This window comes from Mustela erminea, chromosome 1 (genome assembly GCF_009829155.1).
Source record: "Mustela erminea isolate mMusErm1 chromosome 1, mMusErm1.Pri, whole genome shotgun sequence".
Taxonomy (NCBI): Eukaryota; Metazoa; Chordata; class Mammalia; order Carnivora; family Mustelidae; genus Mustela; species Mustela erminea.
Genome location: NC_045614.1, coordinates 143,655,989 through 143,680,044, shown reverse-complemented (window position 1 = coordinate 143,680,044; position 24,056 = coordinate 143,655,989). Strand labels below are relative to the sequence as shown.

Below are 24,056 nucleotides of genomic sequence, written 5' to 3'. Positions count from 1 at the left end.
ACTTTTAAGTTGATCTTTAGTGACCCTGTTGAAAAGAATCACATAACTTAATCCTTGTATTTAGAGAAGGAAGATGCCCCAGTGAATTATCTTGATAGCTTCCTATTTTCTTTATGCTATTCTGATTTCTACATTAACTGACCCAGGCTAGTGATTTAAATCTTCTGTTTCAATGGAATAAAGTGGAGTAACGCCTGTATTACTTTATTCTTTGATGTTATAAAAAAGCAGGGAAACGTGTATTTTCTTTTTATTATTATTCTAAATTGGATTGTAATGCCTAGAGATGATACTTATTAGCATGGACTTTTTTTTTTTTTTTAAATAGATTTTATTTATTTAGACTGAGAGAGATCACAAGTAGGCAGAGAGGCAGGTGATGTGGGGCTTGATCCCAGGACCCTGTGATCATGACCTGAGCCGACGGCAGAGGCTTTAACCCACTGAGCCATCCAGGCGCCCCAGAGCATGGACATGTTTCTTACTTAGTCTTATGTAACTGAAGATTGCAATATGTGTACATGTATTTTATTTGAAAGGAGGTGGGAATTCACAAAGTGTCTGTGCTTTCATGCGTTATATTTCCTCTTTTGGTTCTGGAAGTTTCTGAGTCATGCTGAGCTTTTAATGGGATGTGCAGTTTCTTACATAATATTTCTCTAAATGGCTGGCATAGAAAGAAATAAATAATAGGATCTAGGCATACGTTTGCAGCCGATAGTAGCAGAGTGAATTCTTTTACATAGAGCAAAATTTCTTTTGACTGGCAGCTGTAATGAGCTTCTGTCTGGCTCTGTGTGTAGGGGATTCTGGCAATGTGGTAAGGTACAAAACAGACAAAAAACACGAACATGATGCTGAATATATTGCGGCTAGATTTCTTCTTGACTGAAATGGAATTCCTTCTGGACTTAAGGTGGGACTTGAAGATTTTCCTCGTGATGGCAGTATAGAAAATGATCAACAGAAAAAACACAATCCAGAAGATGCCCACAAAGATGTAGTTTGATGCTTTGTGCCACTTAAGTCCCAGTTCATTTTTAAGTTTCACACATTTTATATGCGTCACCTTCCCGCTAGTAGCATTCTGGTTGGTCAGGATAATGTTGGGGACAGCCAGAAGGAGCATGAGCATCCAGACCACCACTGACAGGAGTTTGCTGTAATTTACTGAATGGATGAAAGAAGTCAAAAGAGGCTTTACAATTTTATAGTATCTGTCGAAACTGATGAGCCCAAAGAACACGATGCTGACGTACATGTTGACATAGAAGAGCACAGCAGACACCCTGCACACAAACACATTGATCTGCCACGGCCCGAGTCCCGAATCAGCAAGAATCTTGAAGGGGAAGGTCAGGCTCATCAGAAAGTCGGCAACAACAATGTTCTTGAGATAGATGATGAAACTCTTGGAGCTGGCCACGTAGAAGAATATCCATCCAGATACACCGTTGAGAAGGGTCCCTGCAACGAAGACCACAAAGTACAGCACAGGAATGATCTGCTGAGTGATGAGGATATTCTGGGAGCAGGACTCCTCTGGAGGCTGTGTGGTGGTGGAATTGATCATCGTGTAACTTCTGGAGGTGAGTCCTGGGAAGCAATGTCAGGCAGTCACTCAAAGGGCACTTATAGCGTCTAATAAATAATTTGTTGAATAATCGAACAAAGACAAGTGGATATACTTGTCACATTCTTGAAATTAAGTGTTTGCTCCATATTAGTTAGACACCCACTCCTCTCTGCCTCCCTCCCTCCCTTCATCTCTTCCGTCCTTTTGAAAAGGGAAGAATAGAGTAGACAGATGACAGGAAAGAGAAATGGGAGAAGCAGGACATTCTGAGAGCTGTAGGTAATGGTATCAACGTTTTCTTTCTTTTTTTTTTTTTTAAAAATTTTTTTTTTTAAAGATTTTATTTATTTATTTGACAGAAATCACAAGTAGATGGTGAGGCAGGCAGAGAGAGAGAGGGAGGAGGAAGCAGGCTCCCCGCTGAGCAGAGAGCCCGATGCGGGACTCGATCCCAGGACCCCGAGATCATGACCTGAGCCGAAGGCAGCGGCTTAACCCACTGAGCCACCCAGGCGCCCAGTATCAACGTTTTCTTAAAATGGTAACAGTTCCTTTTAAGACTCCCAAGTTCTAGAAAGTACTCATTTATTTATTTACTTATTTATTATTTTTAATATATTTTATTTATTTATTAGAGCAAGAGATAGAGAGCACAAGCAGGAGGGGGAGGCACAGAGGAAGAGGGAGGGAGTCCGATGCAGGACTCCATCCCAGGACCCTAAGGTCATGATCTGAGCTGAAGGCAGATAGGCAGATGTTTAACTGACTGAGCTACCCAGGTGCCCCAGAAGTACTCATTTGAATATAGTCTCAAAAAGTAACAAAACTAAAAAAACCATTTTATCCAGAAGTCTGTTTAATATATTAAGTTTAGGGGCTATTGAAAGACCTGAACTTTTTAAAAACCTATCTTACATCCATTTGGGACATAGGATAGTATCCTATAAACATATACATCCAGGGGCGCCTGGTGGCTCAGTGGGTTACAGCCTCTGCCTTCAGCTCGGATAGTGATCCCAGGGTCCTGGGATCAAACCGCACATCAGGCTCTCTGCTCAGGGGGGAGCCTCCCTTCCCACCTCTCTCTGCCTGCCTCTCTGCCTACTTGTGATCTCTGTCTGTCAAATAAATAAATAAAATCTTTAAAAAAATAGATATACATCCAAATGAAGCTGGTATTGTGAGTATGGGATTATGAGTATCTTCCAAAATGGAGTTTGTGTTATTTTTTCCATTGAAAAACTGATTTGTGTTATTCTTATAAAGTAGAAAAAGAATACAGATGATAAATATACCTTAAAAATTCCAGAAAATTGTGAAATATTCTCGATTTGCTCTAACATGGTAGCCACTAGCCATTTGTGGTTATAGAGCACATAATGTGATCCATCCAGATTGAGATGTGATGTAACTGTAAAATGCCCACTGAACTTCACAGACTTAGTACCCCCTCCAGAAAAGTAAAATATCTCAGTTTTTTACTATTTTTTACAAGAGTTTATTCATGTAATTTTACTTTTTTTTAAGAATATGGCTACTAGAAAATTTAAAATTGCATAGGTAGTTTGCATCATATTTTTATTGGCCAACACTAAGTATTAACCCCAAACCTTCTTTTGTTAGGGAATCCTGTATATTCTTCTCTGGTGTCAGACATATTGTTTTAGAGCCCAAGAAAGATTAGAACTTCTTTGTAAGGTTATTTGATTCATCAAAGCAAATGTTCAGCGTCCATCTTTTATGAAACGTCCATATCTTGCTTAAAACCCTCCAGTGTCATTCTTTGGCCTCAGGATAAAGTCCTTAACTCTTGAATGCCAACCTGCCCATGTCCCTTCTTGTTCTGATCCCTGCTTCTTGCATCCTCAGCAATGAGTTCCTGAACCCATCTAGGTTCCGTGATTTCTCTCACCTTGGACCTTTACGCAAACTTTCGTTCATTGGAAACCCTTTTTGCTACCTTCTGGCACATTAACTTCCCTTCATTCTTGAGGTTCAGGTTGGGTGTCATTTCCTTTAGAAAATCTGACTCTCCTACCTTTTATTTGGTTGGGTGTGAGGTCCTTTTGTAAGTGTGCTCCTGGTTCTGTGCCTTTCTCTTTGTCTCAAAGCTCATTTCCCCTTCCATTTTTTTCCCCCCCTTTTGTGGTAAGCCCTTTCATAGAGAGATCATGTCATTTTTAACCATTGTATTTCTAGCATTATATTTAGGACATTAGATAGTTAAAATATTTGTGTAATAAAAGGACAGGCAATCTGGGAATTTAAGACATGAATCCTTGCTCTTAAGAAATTTATAGGTAGCCAGGGATCGTGGGAAAGAATGATTGTAGAGGATAATGGTTCTTTTGAGATCAGAGAATATATCTTATTTATCTTTGTATTCCTGGTGCCAAGCACAGTGTTTTATAACATAGTGAGTGAGTGACTATGTTAGTAAAACGAGGGACATGTGAGAAAGTTAAGTTTGGAAATGTGGGTATGAAATTCAATCACATTCCAAATAAAACAATCATATGTGCGAACTTGGTGTGCTATTTCTTACTTTCTTTCTCTCTTTCTTTCTTTTATTTTCTTTTTTTAAGATTTTATTTATTTATTTGACAGAGATCACAAGTAGGCAGAGAGGCAGGCAGAGAGAGGGCGGAAGGGAAGCAGGCTCTCCTCTGAGCAGGGAGCTGGATGTGGGGCCCGATCCCAGGACCCCGAGATCATGACCTGAGCTGAAGGCAAAGGCTCAACCCACTGAGCCACCCAGGCGCTCCTTGGTGTGCTATTTCTTACACAAGAATACATTGGTTCTGTGTATTCTTCTTCATGCATACCATACGGCAAAAGTGGAAATATTCTTAGCCATTTGATTTTACCATTCCTTGCACTTCCTTTGGAAGGGAATCTCACTTCTTGCACACTTGGCTGTGATCATAGTAGTTTGTAGTCATTTGCTTCTCTGTAGGTTTTCTATAACCTGTTCCAAATTTTAGGTAGTAAGCAAAGGGCTACATTTTCTGTTTTTAAGTGTCTACTATGGCAGTGAGTGTATCTACTAAATAATTGGTCTTCTCTCCTGATGGCCTGATGTCATGGGTCCAGAACTGCGTTCTCAGAATCCTGAAAGTTTTGAGAATCTGAGCACAGATGCTCTTGTGATGTGCATTATTGCCTCCTAGCTCCCCTCCTCTCTTTGAGGTTGATGGAGGAGCACAACTGATCCAGGTGAACTTCTAGAGCAGAAGAGCCTTCTGAAATGGAGTGAATACTAAAGGCTTGGTTGGTCTTTTCCCCTCAAACTCCTTCTTGCTGTTTTGAAGCAATCACAGGTAAGAGTCGCTGTTTTAGGTTAGAAAGGTTTGATACATGCTGATTGGGGAAAAGAGCAGGGTATCACTGTTGCTTGTGTTGTTATTTGGTTAGGCACAGCAGAGACAAAGGTACACTCCACATGAGGAATGAGCTGAAAGTAAGCCCAAGACAATTCTGGTAGTAATTTTTAAACTGTTAAATATTTATTTTCTTGAGCATTGGTGTTTGTGGTAGGGCATTGTGTCCTCTAATTCATGTTTTACTGTACTTGGTCTTAGTGTCTCAGAGTATGGCAGCCTTTTATACAGTGATAAATTGAGAGATGTGTGAAAACAAAGCTATCTTGAGGCATCTACAGGAACTGAGGACAATTATATATTGAAACCAAAAGGCAGGAATATGTGTTGGATGGAAAGCTAGACAAGATCATGGCAGAGACCTGTTTGTGTCACTTCGACCTAGTAACATCTGCCCAGTCTCTCATCTTTAATGTAGAGATGACTCAATGTCCTGATGAAGGGTCCTAACTAAAACTTCAAATCATTTCATAAGTGGAGGATATAGTCACATATTGATGCTGGTTTTATACACTGATACAAAACAAGAACCAAGTGATTCAGAAAGCAAACAAAGATGTCTTCATGTGATCCAACTACCCTTCCTTTTCTGTTCCTGGCTCTTGGTTGGTTCACTCTTTCTAAGCAGCTTGTCCCATCCCGTTAAAGATGAGAGACAGGCAAAGGAAGAAAAAGTGGGAAAGGATCTGGTGAGGCAGTTTGTGGAGGTCCAGTCAGTCACGCCCATGTAGTTACTTTGGAGTTCATCTAGAATTTCTGTACTGAAAGCTTTAGGAAAGTAAACAATGCTACCTAAATTCTTGAGACTACAGTGAAGAAAGATTTCTATATGTGGCAGAACTTTTAAAAAAAGGAACAGTTAAGAGTGTGTCTTTAGCTTCTCCTAGGGGGAGAAGTCCCCCCTGTGGGGGACTTCCTTGTCCCACAAATCCAGGTAAAGGGCAATGAAATGGAGTGAAATATTTTAGTTTCTTCCGTCACTTGGGTCTTTGGTAACATAATTAAAGAACGTGGCAGAATGAGATTTATGAGACCAAAACATAGCTATTAAAGTCTCAAAGGAGTCCGTGAATTGCTTTCTTTCAATCTTGCTGCACAGCTAGAACTGTGGCTTAGTGCCACAGATTTATTCTAATTTAAAGTGAGTGCCCTTGTTCCTTAGCAAGATATAAGGTCTGAGGATTGTGGTACTTTAAGTATTTCAAAGTGTAGAGAGTTACATATAACCTCTGGGTGCTCTCTTTAGTAGGCAGAATTTAGTCAATACAGGTCATACAAAGCATTGGTCACTCCAGAAATATTCACTTTAATAAAAACATGCTTTGTCAGCCTGAGACTATTTACTCCTCTTTTGTGTAACTATACACAGTGACCTCTCTCGTTCTTACATATGGACCATCTTCTTCCACCATTCTTAGTGTCATAATTCTTTCTCTGGAGAAGAAATTTCATGAAATTAATAAAGCTCTTGGTAATCTAGACAGTCTTTTCATTTACCTTAATTTTTTTCTTTTTTTGATAGAAGGTTTTGTTTCAGTGAAACAATTTAGTCCAGTGTGGGCTTGTCATCTTGAAGTGGCCGTAGTGTTTCTTCACTAATCATCCTGTATGGTAGGAGAAAAATGAAAAATTAAGTGAATACTGGAATGTTTTTATTACACAAGGATATGTGATAGCAATGTATTTTTAGAATTTAGGTTGTATAATTATGAAATATTACAACATGTACCTTTGTTGTTTTACTATATTGGTCTTGGTTGTCAGTGTTGATGATTATTGATTTTGTATGAACTCTCTCTTTTTCTAAAGGTTCTATTTATTTGAGCAAGTGAGAGTACAAGCTGTGGGAACGGGCAGCGGGAGAGGGAAAAGCAGGCTCCCTGCTCAGGAGGGAGCCTGATGTGGGGCTCTATTCCAGGACTCTGGGATCACGACTTGAGCTGAAGGCAGATGCTTAACTGACTGAGCCACCCAGGCGCCCCTGGTATGAGGTCTTGTGGGAACTTTACACTCTTCAGAGTGTTGGATGTGAAGTTGTTCATAGTTACTGGTTTATTTTTTACCCCATGGGATGTGGATGCTCAAATCAGTTCCTTAAATTACTGCAGTTGACTGATTATTTTAGTCGAAATTGAGGAAGAGTTTCAGTTTTAGTTTTAGTTGTTTTTTCAAAAACCTTTGCACTGTTGATATTTTGGGCCAGGTAATTATTTGTTGTGGAGGTCTGCCTTCTGCATTGTAGGATGTTTAGCAGTATCCCTGGTTTCTATCTACTAGATGCCAGTAGCACCTGTCCCCCCGGGTTATGACAAAAATGTTTCTAGGCATTGCCAAGTGTCTTCTAGGAGGCCTGGTCTGCGGTGGTCGAGAGCCACCAGTCTAATGAGACCGATGTGTGGACTTTGCAGACAGAACTCCTGAAAGCCATATTGTCTGATAGGAAGAAGATAAGTTTGGCAGAATGGTGGTTGATTTGGTTCAGCCTTGGTCTATGTTGTCACCTTTCTGAGTTCTTTAAACCATTCTAGACTTTAATGTGCAGGCATGTTGTCTGGAGATCATGCTAATGGAAAGACTCAGATTCCGGAGGCCAGGATTTGTGTGTGATGCTGATGCTGCTAGCCTGGTGATCCCTCTTTGAGTAGTAAATTCTTTTTTCAAGCCCTGAACATAGACATTTCATAAATATTTGGTGAGGAGGATTAAAAATGTGGCTTTCCTTGCTATAATTGCAACTCGAGATTGGAAATAACCTGCTTTTAGATAACCTGGAAATCAAAGATCTTTCAGAGTTTATGCATTATAGATTTCATTACAATATAGAAGTCTACTTGAGAACAAGTGGTAAAGAACACCTTATATTTACCTAGAATATTCCTATAAAGGTCAGAAGTTCTCTTTAGAAACAAAACAAGGAGATTAAGCTCTGTGGAGTTATACTGTATGTGATGCACAACATTACTGAGCATGACCTGGTCGTAACTCAGGACCAGGCTCACTCCTGGGGAGGGAAGGAGGAGCAAGGGATGGCTTAGGGTAGTTGGGCTTTAGCTGTGTCTCTGGTATTTCATGTCTTAAATTCTGAAACAACCATGTTATTATCAGTTAACACCTAGCAGTTGGGTGCATTGGTGTTACCAGTATCAATTGGTGTACTTTTATTTTCATATATTTAAAATATCTTATAATTAGAAACGAATGTATATGGAGAATGGATTGCTTTCAGATTACTCTTATCAATACCCATTTACTAACCCGTGACGAGCATCATCTTTCTGTCCTTTGTTAGTTCTTACAAAGTAACAATATGATATGATATCTGATATCATCCCTCCTTACCATCTCAGCATCAAAAATTGGAAAAACCAAGGTGCCACAGATATTTTTGTAGGACATAAATATTTGTTTTCTAGATCATTCTATGTCAATAGACATAGTTTAGTTGTGTGTTATCAGGGGCGCCTGGGTGGCTCAGTTGGTTAAGCGTCCAACTCTTGATTTCTTCTCCAGTTATGATCTCCATGTCCTAGAATCGAGCCCTGTATTGTGCTCTGTCTCCTTAAGATTATCTTTCTCTCTCTTTCTCTGTCCTCCCCCCACCCCCTTGCTTGAATGCATGCTCTCTCTCTCTCTCTAAGGGGGAAAAAAAAAAAAAGATGTGTGTAATTGTGTACATTTCTAAACTTATTAAAGCTATTTTCTTATTATTGCAGATTTCTCTCCCCTGCCTTTTTTTTTTTTTTTTTTCTTTCCCCTTTATGGTACCAATATGTCATATCCTAGATGGTCTCCAAAGATGTTAGAATGAGTTGAATAGATAGGGGATTATTGTATAGCAGCTTACTCAGTCTTATAGCCATATTTTATAATTTTTATGTTATTGATTATTTCATAAGATATATTGTATTTAAAAAGTACTTTCTATTCAGTAGTATTCTAAGTCTGTCAAGAGGCTTCTGGCCTTTCTTATTCTCTGGTCAGTTGGATATCTTAGAAGGTCTTCCACCTTGACTCTTGGTCCTGCTTCTCTCCCCAACGTTGTGACTCCTTGGTGTAAGCAATGTCCTCTGCTTTTAGGTCTTAGGTGTGTTTGGGGGAGGGGTGGAGAATTCATTATAAGCATGCTAGTTTATTTTGTAAAGCTACTGTTTTTTCTTCTGTAACTTACTACTGCTTCCCCTTGCTTCTCAGAAACCTATTTTCTCTGCTGGGCTCCAGATTCTTACAGTGGCCATTCTGACAGTCATCTCCTTGTATTTTTGATTCGTATTTCCTTGCTGAGCAGTGATGTTGAGCATTTTTTCATATGTCTGTTAGCCATCTGGATGTCTTGGGAAAAATGTCTATTCAATCCTCTGCCCATTTTTAAATCACATTATTTTGTTTTTGTGTTGAATTGTGTAAGTTTTTTTGTTTTTTTTTAAAGAAGAACTTTTTTTTTATGATTTTATTTATTTATTTGTCAGAGAGAGAGAGGGAGAGCGAGCGAGCGAGCATAGGCAGAGTGGCAGGCAGAGGCAGAGGGAGAAGCAGGCTCCCTGCCAAGCAAGGAGCCGATGTGGGACTCGATCCCAGGACGCTGGGATCATGACCTGAGCCGAAGGCAGCTGCTTAACCAACTGAACGTTTTATATAATACTGGATACTAATCCCTTTTCAGAGATCTCATTTGCAAATATCTTTTTTTCCATTCAGTAGGTTGCCTTTTCACTTTTCTGATGTGTTCTTCTTTTTTTAAAGAGATTTTATTTATTTATTTGAGAGAGAGTGAGAGAGAGAACAGGAGTGAGATGAAGGGTAGAGGGAGAAGCAGACTCCCTGCTGAACAGGGAGCCTGATGCAGGGCTAAATCCGTGGACTTTGGGATCATGACCTGAGCTTAAAGCACACGCTTAACCGGCTGAGCTGCCCAGACCCCCTAATGATTTCTTTTGCTGCACAAAAGCCTTTGATTTTGGTGTAGTCCCAGTAATTTATTGTTGCTTTAGTTTCCCTTGACTAAGGAGATATATCTAGAAAAATGTCCAAGAGATTATGGCCTTTGTTTTCTTTTAGGACTTTATTAGGTGTTTATTTTGAGTTTACTTTTGTGTATGGTATAAGAAAGTGGTCTAGTTTCATTTTTCTGTGTGTGGCTGTCCATCTTCCCAGCACCATTTATTGAAGAGCTTGTCTTTTCCCCACTGTATAATTCTCCTCGTCATGGATTAACTGACCATAAAAGTGTGTCCCCCCCCCCCCCCCCCCCGGGCTCTCTATTCTGTTCCATTGATCTACGTGTCTCTTTTTGTTCTAGGACCATACCATTTTGATTATTCTAGCTTTGTGTTATATCTTGAAATTTGGGATTGTGCTACCTCCATCTTTTTTCATCTCTCTCAAGATTGCTTTGGCTCTACAGAGTAATTTGAGGTTCCATACAAATTTTAGCATTATTTGTTTCACTTCTCTGAAAAATGCTGTTCGTATTTTGATAAGAGTTATATTGAATTGTAGATTTTTAAGGTAATATGGATATTTAACATTAATTTTCCATTCTTTGAGCATAATATATCCTTCCATTTTTATTATCTTCGATTTCTTTCACTAGTATTTTATAGTTTTCAGAGTATAGGTCTTTGACTTCCTTGGTTAAGTTTATTCCTAAGTAATTTATTCTTTTTGGTGCAATTATAAATGGAACTGTTTTCTTAATTTCCCTTTCTGCTACTTTGTTATTAGTGTATAGAAATACAACAGATTTCTGTATATTTTGTACTCTGAAGCTGGTTTTTTTTTTTTTTTTAGGATTTTATTTAGAGATCACAAGTAGGCAGAGAAGCAGGCAGAGAGAGAGGAAGGGAAGCAGGCTCCCTGCTCAGCAGGGAGCCCGATGTGGGACTCGATCCCAGGACCCTGAGATCATGACTTGAGCTGAATGCAGCGGCTTAACCCACTGAGCCACCCAGGCGCCCCTGTACTCTTAAGCTTTACTGAATAAATTTATTCTATGTTTTTTGGTGGAGTCTTTAGGGTTTTCTGTAGCAACATGTCATCTGCCATTGGTGACAGTTTTACTTCTTCCTTATCCATTTGGATGTCTTTTGTTTCTTGTCTGATTGCTCTAACACTTCCAATACTATGTTGAGTAAAAGTGGTGAGAGCAGACATCCTTATCTTGTTCCTGATCTTAGAGGAAGGGGTTTCAGTTTCTCTTCATTGAGTATGTTGTTAGTTGTGGGTTTCTGGAATCTTGTCTTTAGGAGTCACTTAGCCAGTTTTTTTATTGTTGTTGTTTTGTTTTTTTCCCTTTAAGGGCAAGTGCATGTGTGTGTGTGAGTTTCCAAGTGTTTTTCCTCTAGGTTTTGAAGGTCTGCAAGGTGTGGCTACCTTCAGTTTTTCCAGTTAGCCTCCAGGTACCACAGCTTGGAGAAACCTCCATTTTCTTTCTTAGTTTCTGAAAAATGTGTAAAATGAATGTGTTTGTGACTTTTGATTTTGAGTGAACTTTCTGTCTTGTGCATTGATGTGCTGGAAGAGGGATAGAATTGGACCATTCATTATGGTGATGAAAACAATGACACTAATTAGTAAGTGGTGGAGACTGCTGCTGCTGGGGGAAACCCAGGTCTGCTGCGGATGGTTTGGATACCACCAAGGACTCCCAGGGGTCCCTGGCCCAAGGAGGGCTTTGCTTGTTGGTTGCCTATAATCATGAGGCCTCGATTAGATCTCACTTGAACCTCCTAACTCCTGGCCACTATGGCCTGTTGACTTCACCTTCAGTTAGAGTTTGATAAACATGTTTCAGTTTAACTTCTAATTGAATGCATGCTGTAGTTTTATACTTCAAATAAGGAGCTGTGCTAATTATTTTTCAAATTAGAAATGTCTGCATGCTCTTCTTAGACTGAATTGCAGGTACCTGTGAACATGTTGCACCAATACAGAAGCTCAGCCCTGTCTTGACCAACAGGCCTTCTTCCTGGGCTTCCCTGTTCACAGACTAAAACTCTTGGGAATCATAAATCTGTGTGTTTATGGTACGAATGGAGCCACTTTTCAATTATGTATGATAAATGGACAGTGGGTTAGTATGGATAATAAACTGTTAATGCCCAAGTCTAGTTTTTACTATTAATTCCAACCATTGCCCTTAAAATACTTACAACTTGTAGCAATGTGCAAGACTGGCCCATCTAGGATCTCAAAGCCCTGTCTTCATGCTTAGCAGATTATGGGAGCTGATAGAGGAGGGGAAGGTGTAGCCCAGGCACCAAACTTTTGGGGCCACGAGAATGGTCACCTGTCACTAGCCTCTGTAGTGGGACCTGTGTCCTGTTGGATCAGTGAGGATTTTGCATCCACACTCTTTGTCATGGCCTCAGGTTTTTCAACCTTTGCACTGCTGACTTTTTTTTTTTTTTAAATTCCAGGTCTTTGTGGGTGAGCTGTGTTGTGCTTTTTAAAATTTTTAGCTGCATCCCTGGCCTCTATCCACTAGGTGCCAGTAGCACCCCGTGATTAATGACAACAAAGAAATGTGTTTTCTTTTTTCTTTTCTTTTCTTTTTTTTAAAGATTTTATTTATTTGACAGACAGAGATCACAAGTAGGCAGAGAGGCAGGCAAAGAGAGAGAGAGGAAGAAGCAGACTCCCTGCTGAGCAGAGAGCCTGATGCAGGGCTCTATCCCAGGACCCTGAGACCATGACCTGAGCTTAAAGCAGAGGCTTTAAGCCACTGAGCCACCCAGGCGCCCCATGTCCACACATTTCTAAGTGTTCCTAAGTTGAGAAGCAATGGAATAGTCCCTTAATGGTAGGTGTATTTGATATCATTTTGACATATGAAAAGAATTTAGTCAGCTCTTTTACTGTTGATAAATCTTGACTGCATATTGAGTAACTCCTCAGTAGTAAGTAATTCAAATCCTTAGGTCTCAGAATGTGAAGTGGGCTTTCTTTACTAAGCCCTAAGAATAAGAATAAGAAGGCAGACAGTGCAATATAGTGGGTAAAAGCATGCATATTGGATGCAGTGGACCTTGTTAGAAAGATGGCTTAATTACTTAATAGCTCTGAGTTACTAAGTGCCTCTGTGTTTCAGTTTTTACCTCTCTAAAATGGGGGGGGGGGGGGTAGTAGTTGCTGCTTTATAGGGTTTTCCTCTCTGTAAGAATCCAATACCTGGTGCCTGGCGGTGTGTGGCTCAGAGGGAACAGTGTGGGTTCAGATAGTGACTCAGCGGATGACGGAGTAATCAAATGTCTCTGGGACTTTCAGTCTGCCCAGGACTTTCTTTAAGTTGATGTTCTGCACTGCAATGACGGCTACAAGAGGCATGGTAGACCCTTGGCTGAGTGCTCTGAGCCTCCTCGGGTATTTGGCCCCAAAGTGCTTGTGTTGATGGAGAAGGGTGAAGGCAGTGCTGCCTATGGTCCTTCTGTTCTAGTCACCAAAAGTGACACTCAGTGATAGGGAGTAAGAAGTGCGAAGCCCAAAGTGTTGCCTGGTCTTCTTTAGCAATTCACACAAACCTGAGTCTTTGATGAAGGTGACATAAAGCTATGATATTCTGGTCTTCACAATTTAGGGAACTAATTCTTCTGTGTCTGAAATTAGATTGAGCTAGTTGGATTCCTGATTTTTTTCCAGCCTGTTCTGCAGCATTGTTTTTTAATACGTGGTACTATTCCCTTGGGCCAGGAAAGGAAATGAATCTCTGACCTCCCGTTTGCCTCACTGAGATGATGTTTGCATTTCTCAGTTAGACATGCACTACTCAGATCTTCCAGTCTTGGAACTAAGGGCACTAATGCATATCGCTTTGCTGTGGGGTTGGGAATAGATTTTCATTTCTGGGAAACCCACACTTTTAACTACTTAGCTAAACATCAGCCACCTGTATGTTTAGCCCAAGCAAAATATTATAAATACCCAGGACTTTAGGTAGGAGTGAGAATGCTGTAAAAAAACGGATTTTCATTCTTGAAAAACCTAGCATTCGATGTACTTCCTCCATGTGGGAAGAATGGGTAACCTTTGATTTTTATAAAATATTTGTGACGGTCACTCACCTGAATTAGCCACATCTGTGATTGAATTCATATTCTATTACACATAACATGTGATAACAAAGGAACTATATTCATTTTGAAATTAGTGGAACTTAAATGTGAAAGATGCAGTTTTGTGCAGCTTAGAGATGGTGCTGAGTGTATGTGAAATAAAGACCTTTCCTTTTTGTGAGCCCTACGTCCACAGGTTGGGATCCATTGTTGAGTGTGTGTGTCCTTTTTAGACAACTCCATTTAGGATTATTTCACTTTTACAATGGAGTTCGATATGAGTCAGTCAAGGACGTTATAAGAAAATCATCTTCTCTCTTGCCATGCTCCACGGGAGCTATTCAGTGGCATTTTAGTGTTGCCTCAGCTGTAATGTCTGTGTGAGAGAAATCTGATAATAGCCAGGTAAAGAGTTCCCCATTGTAGTTTTTGTTTATGACTTGCTTGGACCTGGACTGGTTTGGTTTTACTCCGTGCCCTACCCCCCTGCCCTTTTCTGCTGCCTACTCTTGACTTCCTTCTACTCTTTATACTTTATTACTTTCTGCCTAGAAGTGATTTCCCTGCAAGGTAGAAACCTGTATAAGCCCTTAATAAGACAGGACTTAAAGTCACAACAACCCCATAGCTATAAATTTGTTCAAGCCTTTTCCATCATTAAATAGCAAAGGTAAAAACCCTCTTAGATGGAGAAATACTGATTGCTAGTATCAGTGAGCTCATCTTGTTTCTAAGTATTACTGCCCACTGAAAGGAACCAGGGCTTCTTGGAGAAATGATTTTATTTTCTTTATATTACTTCTTGGAGACTGATTTTATTAAGGCGCAGGGAAAGCACAAGGTGAGTTGAGGTAAACCATGTGGGCAAAAAAACAAGGAAACGCTCAACCCAATAGGGAAATGTAGAAAAGGAACATGGGACCTGCCTCGGTGGCACTTCTAAATTTGACATTTTGGATATCAACAAGAGTGACAATATGAGACTAAAGTACTTTGAAAAATAAGCCAAATTCAGGAGTTGATAGTGATACTAAGAATAAGGAAGTAGTATTAAGAATAGGAGTTGGGGCACCTGGGTGGCACAGTTAATTGTCCGACTCTTGGTTTTCAGCTCAGGTTGTGATCTCAGGCTCATGAGATGGAGCCCCACTTCAGGCTCCGCACTCAACAAGGAGTCTGCTTGAATCTCTCTCTGCCTCTCCCTCTGGCTGTCCCTCCCCCCACTCCCTGCCCTTCTGTCTCTTTCCCTCTAAAATAAAGCAAAGCAGAACAAAAACAAAAAAACAAAGAACAAACCAAAAACAAGAATAGGGACTTAAAAAGGGAGGATGCAGACTGGGGGAAGTTCTTCTTTACAGAATAACAGCTAAAAAATGTAGAGTGAGTGATAGAATTAGCAAGTCACCATTTTGCAACCTCAGTGTAATTACTGATGAGGCAGCAGTCTAAAGGCAGTGGGAAAAGCCAGTCGGTGAAAGGTTGTAGGAGAACAGGATAGTCCAGTCTGCAAGTATCACTCTCCAGTCATTTAGAATACGAAAGAACAGGGCGCCTGGGTGCCTCAGTGGGTTGGGCCGCTGCCTTCGGCTCAGGTCATGATCTCAGGGTCCTGGGATCGAGTCCCGCATCCGGCTTTCTGCTCAGCGGGGAGCCTGCTTCCTCCTCTCTCTCTCTCTCTCTCTCTCTCTCTCTCTCTCTGCCTGCCTCTCTGCCTACTTGTGATCTCTCTCTGTCAAATAAATTAAAAAAAAAAAAATCTTTAAAAAAAAAAAAAAGAATACGAAAGAACAAATGGTACCTTTTAATCAGGGATATCTGGCAGCCACAGAATGATCAGACTTACCCCAAATGGGATAACTTGACATTTTGTGCCTCCAGATGTTATACAATTAGATGTACACAAAATGCCTTGTCAAAAAGCTAATTATGGATGAATAATTGGGCAGATTCAGAGTGTGGGTCATTCTGTAAAGACTCAAAAAAATCAGTGTCCTGAAAAGTGGATGAATGTGATGGGGTGGGAGGAAGTGATTTTAGATCAAAAGAGGCCAAGAGAAGTAACACAATGTGTGAATGTGACTGGTGACTTGGGGGGGGGGTAGAGGATAGAAGTATCGGAGTGGTTTGGGGACAGTTGTGTAAATCTGAATACAGGCTCTGTGTCACACAGTATTATTGAATTAATCTTTCTAGCTATGTTAATAGTATGGTTACATTGAGGAATGTTCTTTTTTTTCATTTAAAGGTGTTATTTATTTGCCAGAGAGAGAGAAAGCGAGCGCGAGCGCAAGCATAAGTAGGGGAGTGGCAGGTAGAGGGGGAAGCAGGCTCCCCACTGAGCAAGGAGCCTGAGGTGGGACTCGATTCCAGGACCCGAGGATCATGACCTGAGCCAAAGGCAGATGCTTAAACAACTGAGCCAATCCATAGACTAAGGAACCCCAAGGACTAAGGAATAAGAATAAGAATATTCTTATTCTTCAGGGATGCGTAGTGAAGTATTTAGGAGAGATGGGCCGTAATTGCCTGCACCGCATTTTCAAAACAGATCAGTAGAAGAAAAGAAAAGCACGAGTCCTTGTGTATTGTAGTTTTTGGGCTGATACATATTACAGTATATGAGCATACTTATAATGCATGCATATGTGCTCATACATATACATATGTGTGTGTTAGTTTAGAGAGAAGAGACCTGAGCTCAGTGCCTGACATATAGCAGGTACTTAACAGTCTCCTAGACTTCTCTGTTACCCTGCTTACTTGTTTTTCTCAGTCACCTTGGGGAGCTTCTCTGCCTGCCCTTAAATTGGTTTATCTTATTCTGTTCTCTGCCATCTCCCTTTCTCTTTCCAGCCAAAATGATCTTTGTTTAGAACACTGTTTAAAATCATCATCAAGAAAGCAAACTTTGCGTTTTATCAATCATCTATTCCTTGGGTGCTTATTAGCAGACAGCCTTGTTGGCCTTGTGGATCCATCCTGCCCCCTTAATGCTCAGTGCCTGGTGCTTCTGGAACCTGAGCTGCCTCATCTCCTTCTCCTCCGCGGAGTGCACCTCCATTTTCCGCACTTCTGGGTCCCTCACAGCCCTGGATACTGAGGAGCCAGGTGGCCTCACCTTCAGAGGGAACAGCTTTTCCCTCAACTGAGTGAGTCACAGCTTGCGTTGAGCTGTCCCTGAGTCTTGTCATCCCTTTCATTCTCCTCACATTTTATAGCGATGACTGCCATTTATCGGGAATTTACCTTGTATGGGACACAGGGAATGCTAATTACTTTTAAGAGTGCTATTTCTTTTTCAAGGACTATTCCATACGTTGAAAAGAGTTTATGTAACATAAGGGAAAACACAGTCAAAAAGAGCACAGCACCGAGCCAAGAGCCAGAACCCCACCAGACCTCCTGCATCTCCTCTGCCTGGAGCGAACCCCGTCTTGAGTTTTGTGTTCTTCATTTCTGTCCTTTAAAAACAGATGATTTTAATCCATGTAGTCATAGATTCTCTTGTAAAGTTGTTCATGCTATATGTAGTTTTCTGGGACTTCTTACAAATCCCCAGCTCAGCGTTATGTTTCCAAAGTTTAGCACTTTAGAAAATGAATTGAAAGTAGTTGGAAAAGAGGAATATTTACCTGTAGATAAGCATTTTTAATTCCTAGGTATGTGCCCTAGAAAACTAGAGAAGCATACCAAGGAACATGAACAAGGATGCTCATAGAAACGGTGATAATAGCAAAAATGTGGGCATTAGCTTGAAGGATTATTGACAGGAGAATGGGTAGAAGAAGAAAAAATTAGTGAAATTTTATGCACCAGTGAAAATGAGCAAACTTCAGCCACGCACTTTTAAATAAATCCTCTTACAGTTCTGATAAGATAAAAAGCAATTCTACTTTATAGTTCAGGAAACTGAAGTCTAGAGAGTTTGAATAAACTGTCCACAGTATTGCAACTAGTATGTTGTAGAACTGCCATTTGAATCCAGGTCAGTGTCGTTCTAAGCCATAACTGCTAGGGAGTATTGTTGCCTGTTGGAAAGCCTTGTTTTCGTTGGCTAGTGTGTTATGCATGGAGAGAGAGCTTTGTATTTTCACCTGATCTGGCAAATGGTTCATAGGAGGAACTGTATAAATTTCTGATGAATGACCCAAAACATCATTATACTGCACAGGAAGAAAGCAGGTGAAGGGAACTTAGTGGCTCAAGCAAGTTCCTGAGGTAGAAACCAGAGCACCAGTGCTGAGAACCCAGCTCCTCTAAGGCCCTCTCTGACTGGAGCATTTACCCTGTCTGGTCTTGCCTTGGTTTCAGGCCTCCCCTTTAGGAGGCAGCTGGGAGACGCCTGGCAGATACAGCGTCAGTGTACCTTGCATTCTAGCTGGTCCTGCTTCCAGGTGTCTCAGCCAGGGTCCATTGCTGCTCTCCTGGTGGAGAACAGAGGCCTCTCCCTGGGTGTGTGTCTCGTACCACTAACGTAAGTCTGTCCAGCCTGCAGCAGTGGGAGTGCTGGCAAGCTTTCTTCCATCTCTTGAATGTCATTGACATGATTAGCCTGTGGAAAAAGTGCAGGTGTGTTTGTGTGTACAGGGCGAAGGGCACAGGAAAGGCAAAACATCGGATGTTTGGTGCCTTTGGCAACTAAACCATTGTGCATTATGAATTTAGATTATTGTGCTACTTACATATTTTGGCCCAGTTGAACAAAAATTAAAAATAAGCAAAAGCTTAACTGCCTAGCTATCCCCTTGAGCTTTTCCTTGTCTGTCACCCAGTGCCCAGCAAAGCTCTGAGCCAGGTATATATTTTTCCCCCGTCCCAGTAAATCCCAAAAGGCTTCTGATCCTTTGTACACTGGTAGGGACCCTCGGCAAGGGTCTGCTAACATTACCCTCAGAGTTCTGTCAATCACTGTGTTAGGACTAGCGGGAGTGCCCAGGTGAATTTGCTTTCACACTGTCCCCGAAGTGATGTTGAGACCCAGTTGCATGAGGATCTAAAACTCACTGAGGCAGAGGTGCTCGGAGCCCTGGCCTTGGGCTGTGGTTGTCTGTACTTAGCATTTTAGTGTGTCTGCCTCATGTTGATCTGCGTTAAAACATCACCTCCTCAGAGAGGACTGTTCTGTCCATGACATCTGATGCAGCCAACCCTGTACCCAGCAACTTCCAGCCCCTCACCAGCTTTTATTTTTTCCATAGCTCTCTTCCTTATTTAAAATAATAGTAATTTTTCAATTTATGGTCTCCGTTACCCCCTTAAAGGACTTCATTCTCTTCATGAGATCAGAATTTAATTCTCTTACTCATTGCTAAATTAGTATCTGGCATTACTGTAGAAGCTCAATAGATACTTAGTGAATTTATGAGTGAATCTATCTGTACAATTTTGGTCAAACTCAGGAGTTGATTTACTTAACAGTTACATGATGAGTCTGTCTAGAACCTCTAGAGTTTTATAATTTTTGTGCTGTAAGGTAAAATATATAGGTATCTTTTAAAATCTTTGGTGCGTAAAATTGGATCAACCATAATCTTTAATTTATAAAATACTAATGCAAAGTTGATGCAAGTTTGACTTTAAAAAGTTTGATTCTGTTATTTTTATCATGTTAATAGTTTTCCTTAAACTAAATAACCAAAACAAAAGGCAAGATGGTAATAAGCTACATGTAGCTGAATGCTTTGCCCTCCTTCCCAAAGGCCGTCTCTGGCCATCATGTTTCCTGAATCCTATTTTCTTCATTCTCCTGCTGTCTGTTTTGTAGTGTTCTATATATTTTCCTAAAAGTGTGTGTGTATCTGTGGTGTGTGTGTGTGTGTGTGTTTAAAAAGGCCACATGTGATCTTTTAGTGACTTAACTGTATCATACCACATATCATCCATGTTATTGAGTATTGTTTTATCATTCATTTGTCTTGATGAGTATAACCTTCCTTTGTCTGACCATTTCAGTTCATACAGTCAGTTTCCTGTGTTTGGGGTGTTTCTGGGTTTTTGCCCTTGTAAACTATGTTGAGATGTATATCCATATTGACTCTTGATGAACATGTGAAAGATTTTCCTGTGGGGATAAATCTAGAAGTTAAATTGTTGATTCATAGGGTTTATGAATGTTAAAATAATGGAAACAGTGTTCAAACTATGTTCTAAAGTGGTTATACCAATTTGTACTCCTATCAACAATGTGTAATGATACTATGGTCACAAATCTTCCTCAACATTTCATATTCTCAGAGTTTTACAGTTTTTGTTTGTGACACGATATTATTATTGTGGTATTGATTTGCATTTCCATGATAACTGATGATATCGGCATCTCATCATATAATAATCAGTTATTTCCATGAAATGTCAACTCATCTGACTCATTTTTCTGTTGGGTTGTTTATGCTATCATTGATTTGTAAAAATTCTTCAAATATTGTTGATAACTGCTTTGTTTGGGTGTATATATGGTGAATCGCCTTTCCCAGATTGTAACTTGTCTTTTCACTTTTTAAGATTTATTTTGATAAGCAAAAGTTACTGATTTTAATGTAGTCAAATTACTTTTTTTTTTTGAGCTGGTGTTTTTTTGCATCAAAAGAAAATTTTTCTATCTTTTTCTATCTCAAAGTCTAAACTAATAGTTCTTACAATATGGCTTCTTATGTCCATGGGGGTCCTTGACACCCCTTCAGGCAGGCATTGAAAATCAACTCATCTTTCAAAGAATAGTAACATGTTATTTGCTTTTTCTAACTCGTTACACTGACATTTGTATAAAAGGTGCAAATGCTGTGGTATGTAAAACAAACCTGATGGACTTTAGTACCAGTCAAGGCCTTGTACACGTCTGTGCTGTAGTCACTGCATTACTGCTCTGCATTCCCACTAACCAGGGAAAGAAAAGGCTAAGTGTCCTCGATGAAGTAATGTGTATTGTGCTTGGTTAAATCTTACCCTTTAAATATGTGTTGTAAATTTTTTGCATTATAGAATAGGAATAGTTCCTAAAGCTTTTGCTAGATATGATGGTTGTCTAGAGCAACAACACTGGAGTGACTGAGCCATGAGCTGAATTAGAGGCTTTTTCCTGAAACACTGTTTTTACTTGAAAGAATGATAACAAACTATAGTAATTCAGACTGAAGTATTTGGCAGACATTTTCTCAAAAAACAGATGAAGTGAGTCTTCACGAAGGAAAACAAATAGTAGCACTTTCCAGTACTTAGATAGAGATCAGTGCCAATATTAATACTATTTTTTGATATTATATAATGAAGAGTATATTCTGCATGAATTCTGCATGAGTGTATATCTCCAAGTGACTGATGATTGTGTCATGTTATAAAATCTAGCACAGATCAAAGGCTTATTCAGAGACTAGGTTAGACTAAAGGATTTTAACGTAAGAGGAATATTCATTGATGGGGATTTAGATTCCACATTGTAAACAACATTTAAGAAACCACCACTTTTTGAGTTTTCATGTGGTGCCAAAGAACAAAATCCAGAAGGCTACTACATACTTCTTCCTTTTCCTATTACATATCTGTGTGAGACTGGATTTTCTTTAATATGCTTTAATTAAAACTACCATTTGAAACTAAATGCAGAAATGAATCTTAGTCTAGATGTTAGAGAAACTAAATGCAGAAATGAATCTTAGTCTAGATGTTAGAGAAATGTAAAAATGTAGAATGTCACCTTTCTAACTAAAACTTTTTTGATAATTTATTTTTCACAAAATGTTTTTCATGTTAACATTTGGCACTATTTAAAAACTGAATTATAAACATAAGTTTAACAATTTTAACATTTAATATAGTAAATATGGCTAGATTTAACTTACACAAATGAAAGCTCTTCAGACAACTGGGTGTTGGGAAAGGGATCTTGAGACCAGAAGTTTGAGAATTCGTGGCAAAATATATTTTACTGTTTTTTCTAATAAGGCTTTCTGGGGGTTAATTTGCTTATTTTGATGTCGGCTTTAATTTATGCATATACTAGACAGTATGTGGGCTGTCTATAAATACCAAAAAAGGACACCAGACATTTATAAAGAGTAATTAAATTCTAAAAATAAGTAAAACTTCCCAGTCTATCTTTGTAACTTTTACAGATCAGATATCTTTCATTTCACTTTTTTCTTGAGTGTTTTGGTAAGGTTGTCTGTTTGGTTATTCATCCACCCACAAGGCATGAGAATTAAGCATATATTAACCTTCATGTCTTTTCCCCACCTCCCTCTATGTAGGGCTACCACCTGTAGGGCTCAGGACTCTGGGTTCCCAATCGCTAGGTCTCTGGCTGTCAGGCTCCCTGGTCGGCCTGCTTATTTACAGTGTGGGTCACTTACTGTGGTTGCTACTTAGTGGGTATATGTTGATAGATGCTTGCCACCTGTGTGCTGGCACAGTCCCCAGTTTTCTGTTGAAATGATGGAAGGTAAATTGGTAGAACTATTCATGCTCCCTTATTTTGCAGTTTCTTGTTTGGCCCTCTGAGTAGCAGATGCTAACTCAAAAAGTTTCCTGTGAGGGGGCACCTGGGTGGCTCAGTGGGTTAAGCCTCTGCCTTCGGCTCAGGTCATGATCTCAGGGTCCTGGGATCGAGCCCCACATGGGGCTCTCTGCTCAGCAGGGAGCCTGCTTCCCCCCTCTCTCTCTGCCTGCCTCTCTGCCTGCTTGTGATATCTCTCTCTCTCTCTGTCTGTCAAATAAATAAATAAAATATTAAAAGTTCCCTGTGAGGTTTTTAATCTTGCTAATACTATCTCGGACCTAATAAGTTATTAGCAAGGATGGGGGAGAAAATTCTATTTTTATTGAATAGCTGCTACATGTCAGATACTAACGTGCCGCATTAGTATCTTAGCGGCTCTTTGTGGTGATAGCTTTATTATGATGTTTTATGGGTTAGGGAATGGAGGAAGATCATAGAGGCAGAAGAGCTAAGAAACAAATGTAGCTCAAGGTCACAGTAGATTCAAATTCAGCTCTTTATCTGCAAAGGTCTGCTTTTTCTACCATATAAAATTGCCTCTGTAAAAATCTGAGTGCCCGTAATATTGCCCGTTTTATGCAATGTAATTATTGTCACTGTTGTGCAAACAAGTTAAGAGGCAGAGCAGTCCTGTACACTTTTGCATCTCCAAACTTGTGTTTATGTATAAATTACAGTTTTTATTGGGCACATTCATCTCTTTAGATCAGAGAGAGATGGGATAGGTGAGAGGGTACCGGATTTGAAGCCAGATGGCTTTTTCTTGAAGTCCCGTTGTTGGCCTTTATTAGCTGTGTTACTGTGTTCAAGTCAACGAACCTCCCTGGACCCTAGCTTCCTAACTGGTAAAACAGAGCCCAAAACAGAAGGCGTTTCCCATTGTAATTTGGCTGCAGGAAACGTCCAGTTTTGATAATATCTGTGCAAATGCTTTAAAAACAGAGGGCTGTATCTGTGGAGATTTGTTACTTGGAATTGTTAATTAGAAGTCCTGGATCTTGCTGTCATACTACAATTATGTAAAATACGATTAATAGTTTTTTCCTCACCCCTTGACTTTTGGGGCTGCCTTTTAAGACCGTTTCTCTTTCTTTCCTATTAGAGTGAGTCATATAAAATTGCTAATATTTGGCTGTTTTTTTTTAACCTACAAATGGGGAAATTTCATATGATTAGTATACTAATACACTTAATAGTTATTAGTGAAATTACACATGAATGGTTAACAAAGTCTGTATAGTAAAGCATATGGCAAGAAGTAAGCCTACATGTTGGTCTTGTTTTTCTTTCCTTTTTCTTTTTCTTTTTTAAGTTCCAAGTTGTTTTTTTTTTTTTTTTTTTTAAGATTTTATGTATTTGGAGAGAGCAGGAGAAAGAGCGAACAAGCGAGAGAGAGTGCACAAGTGGTGTAAAGGGCAGGGAGGGAGAAGCAGACTCCCCACTGAATAAGTAGCCCAGTGTGGGGCTTGATCTGGGACTCTGGGATCATGACCTGAGCCAAAGGCAAGGCTTAACCAACTATAATCCCTACCAGTTGTGAAATGTTTTGTGTTGAAGAAGCA

At 39.9% G+C, this 24,056-nt stretch overlaps 2 protein-coding genes across 11 annotated transcripts in view; one reads left to right on the top strand and one right to left on the bottom strand.

Annotated features, from left to right (window-relative positions):
• Positions 1–24,056, top strand: part of MED12L (mediator complex subunit 12L) — a 322,475-nt gene that overhangs the window by 123,792 nt on the left and 174,627 nt on the right. The window lies entirely within an intron of this gene.
• Positions 408–24,056, bottom strand: part of P2RY14 (purinergic receptor P2Y14) — a 54,923-nt gene continuing 31,274 nt past the window's right edge. For 4 of the 7 annotated variants that reach the window (XM_032345348.1, XM_032345356.1, XM_032345366.1 and 1 more), the window contains 2 exons: positions 6,454–6,560; positions 408–1,596 (listed from right to left, as the gene is read on the bottom strand). In XM_032345348.1, coding sequence (XP_032201239.1) covers positions 551–1,573 — 1,023 coding nt within the window. In that variant the 5' untranslated portion in view covers positions 1,574–1,596; positions 6,454–6,560 and the 3' untranslated portion in view covers positions 408–550. Of the gene's footprint in view, positions 1,597–6,453; positions 6,561–18,369; positions 18,556–24,056 lie in introns of all 7 variants that reach the window. The other 3 variants (XM_032345376.1, XM_032345393.1, XM_032345403.1) reach the window with 1 other exon arrangement.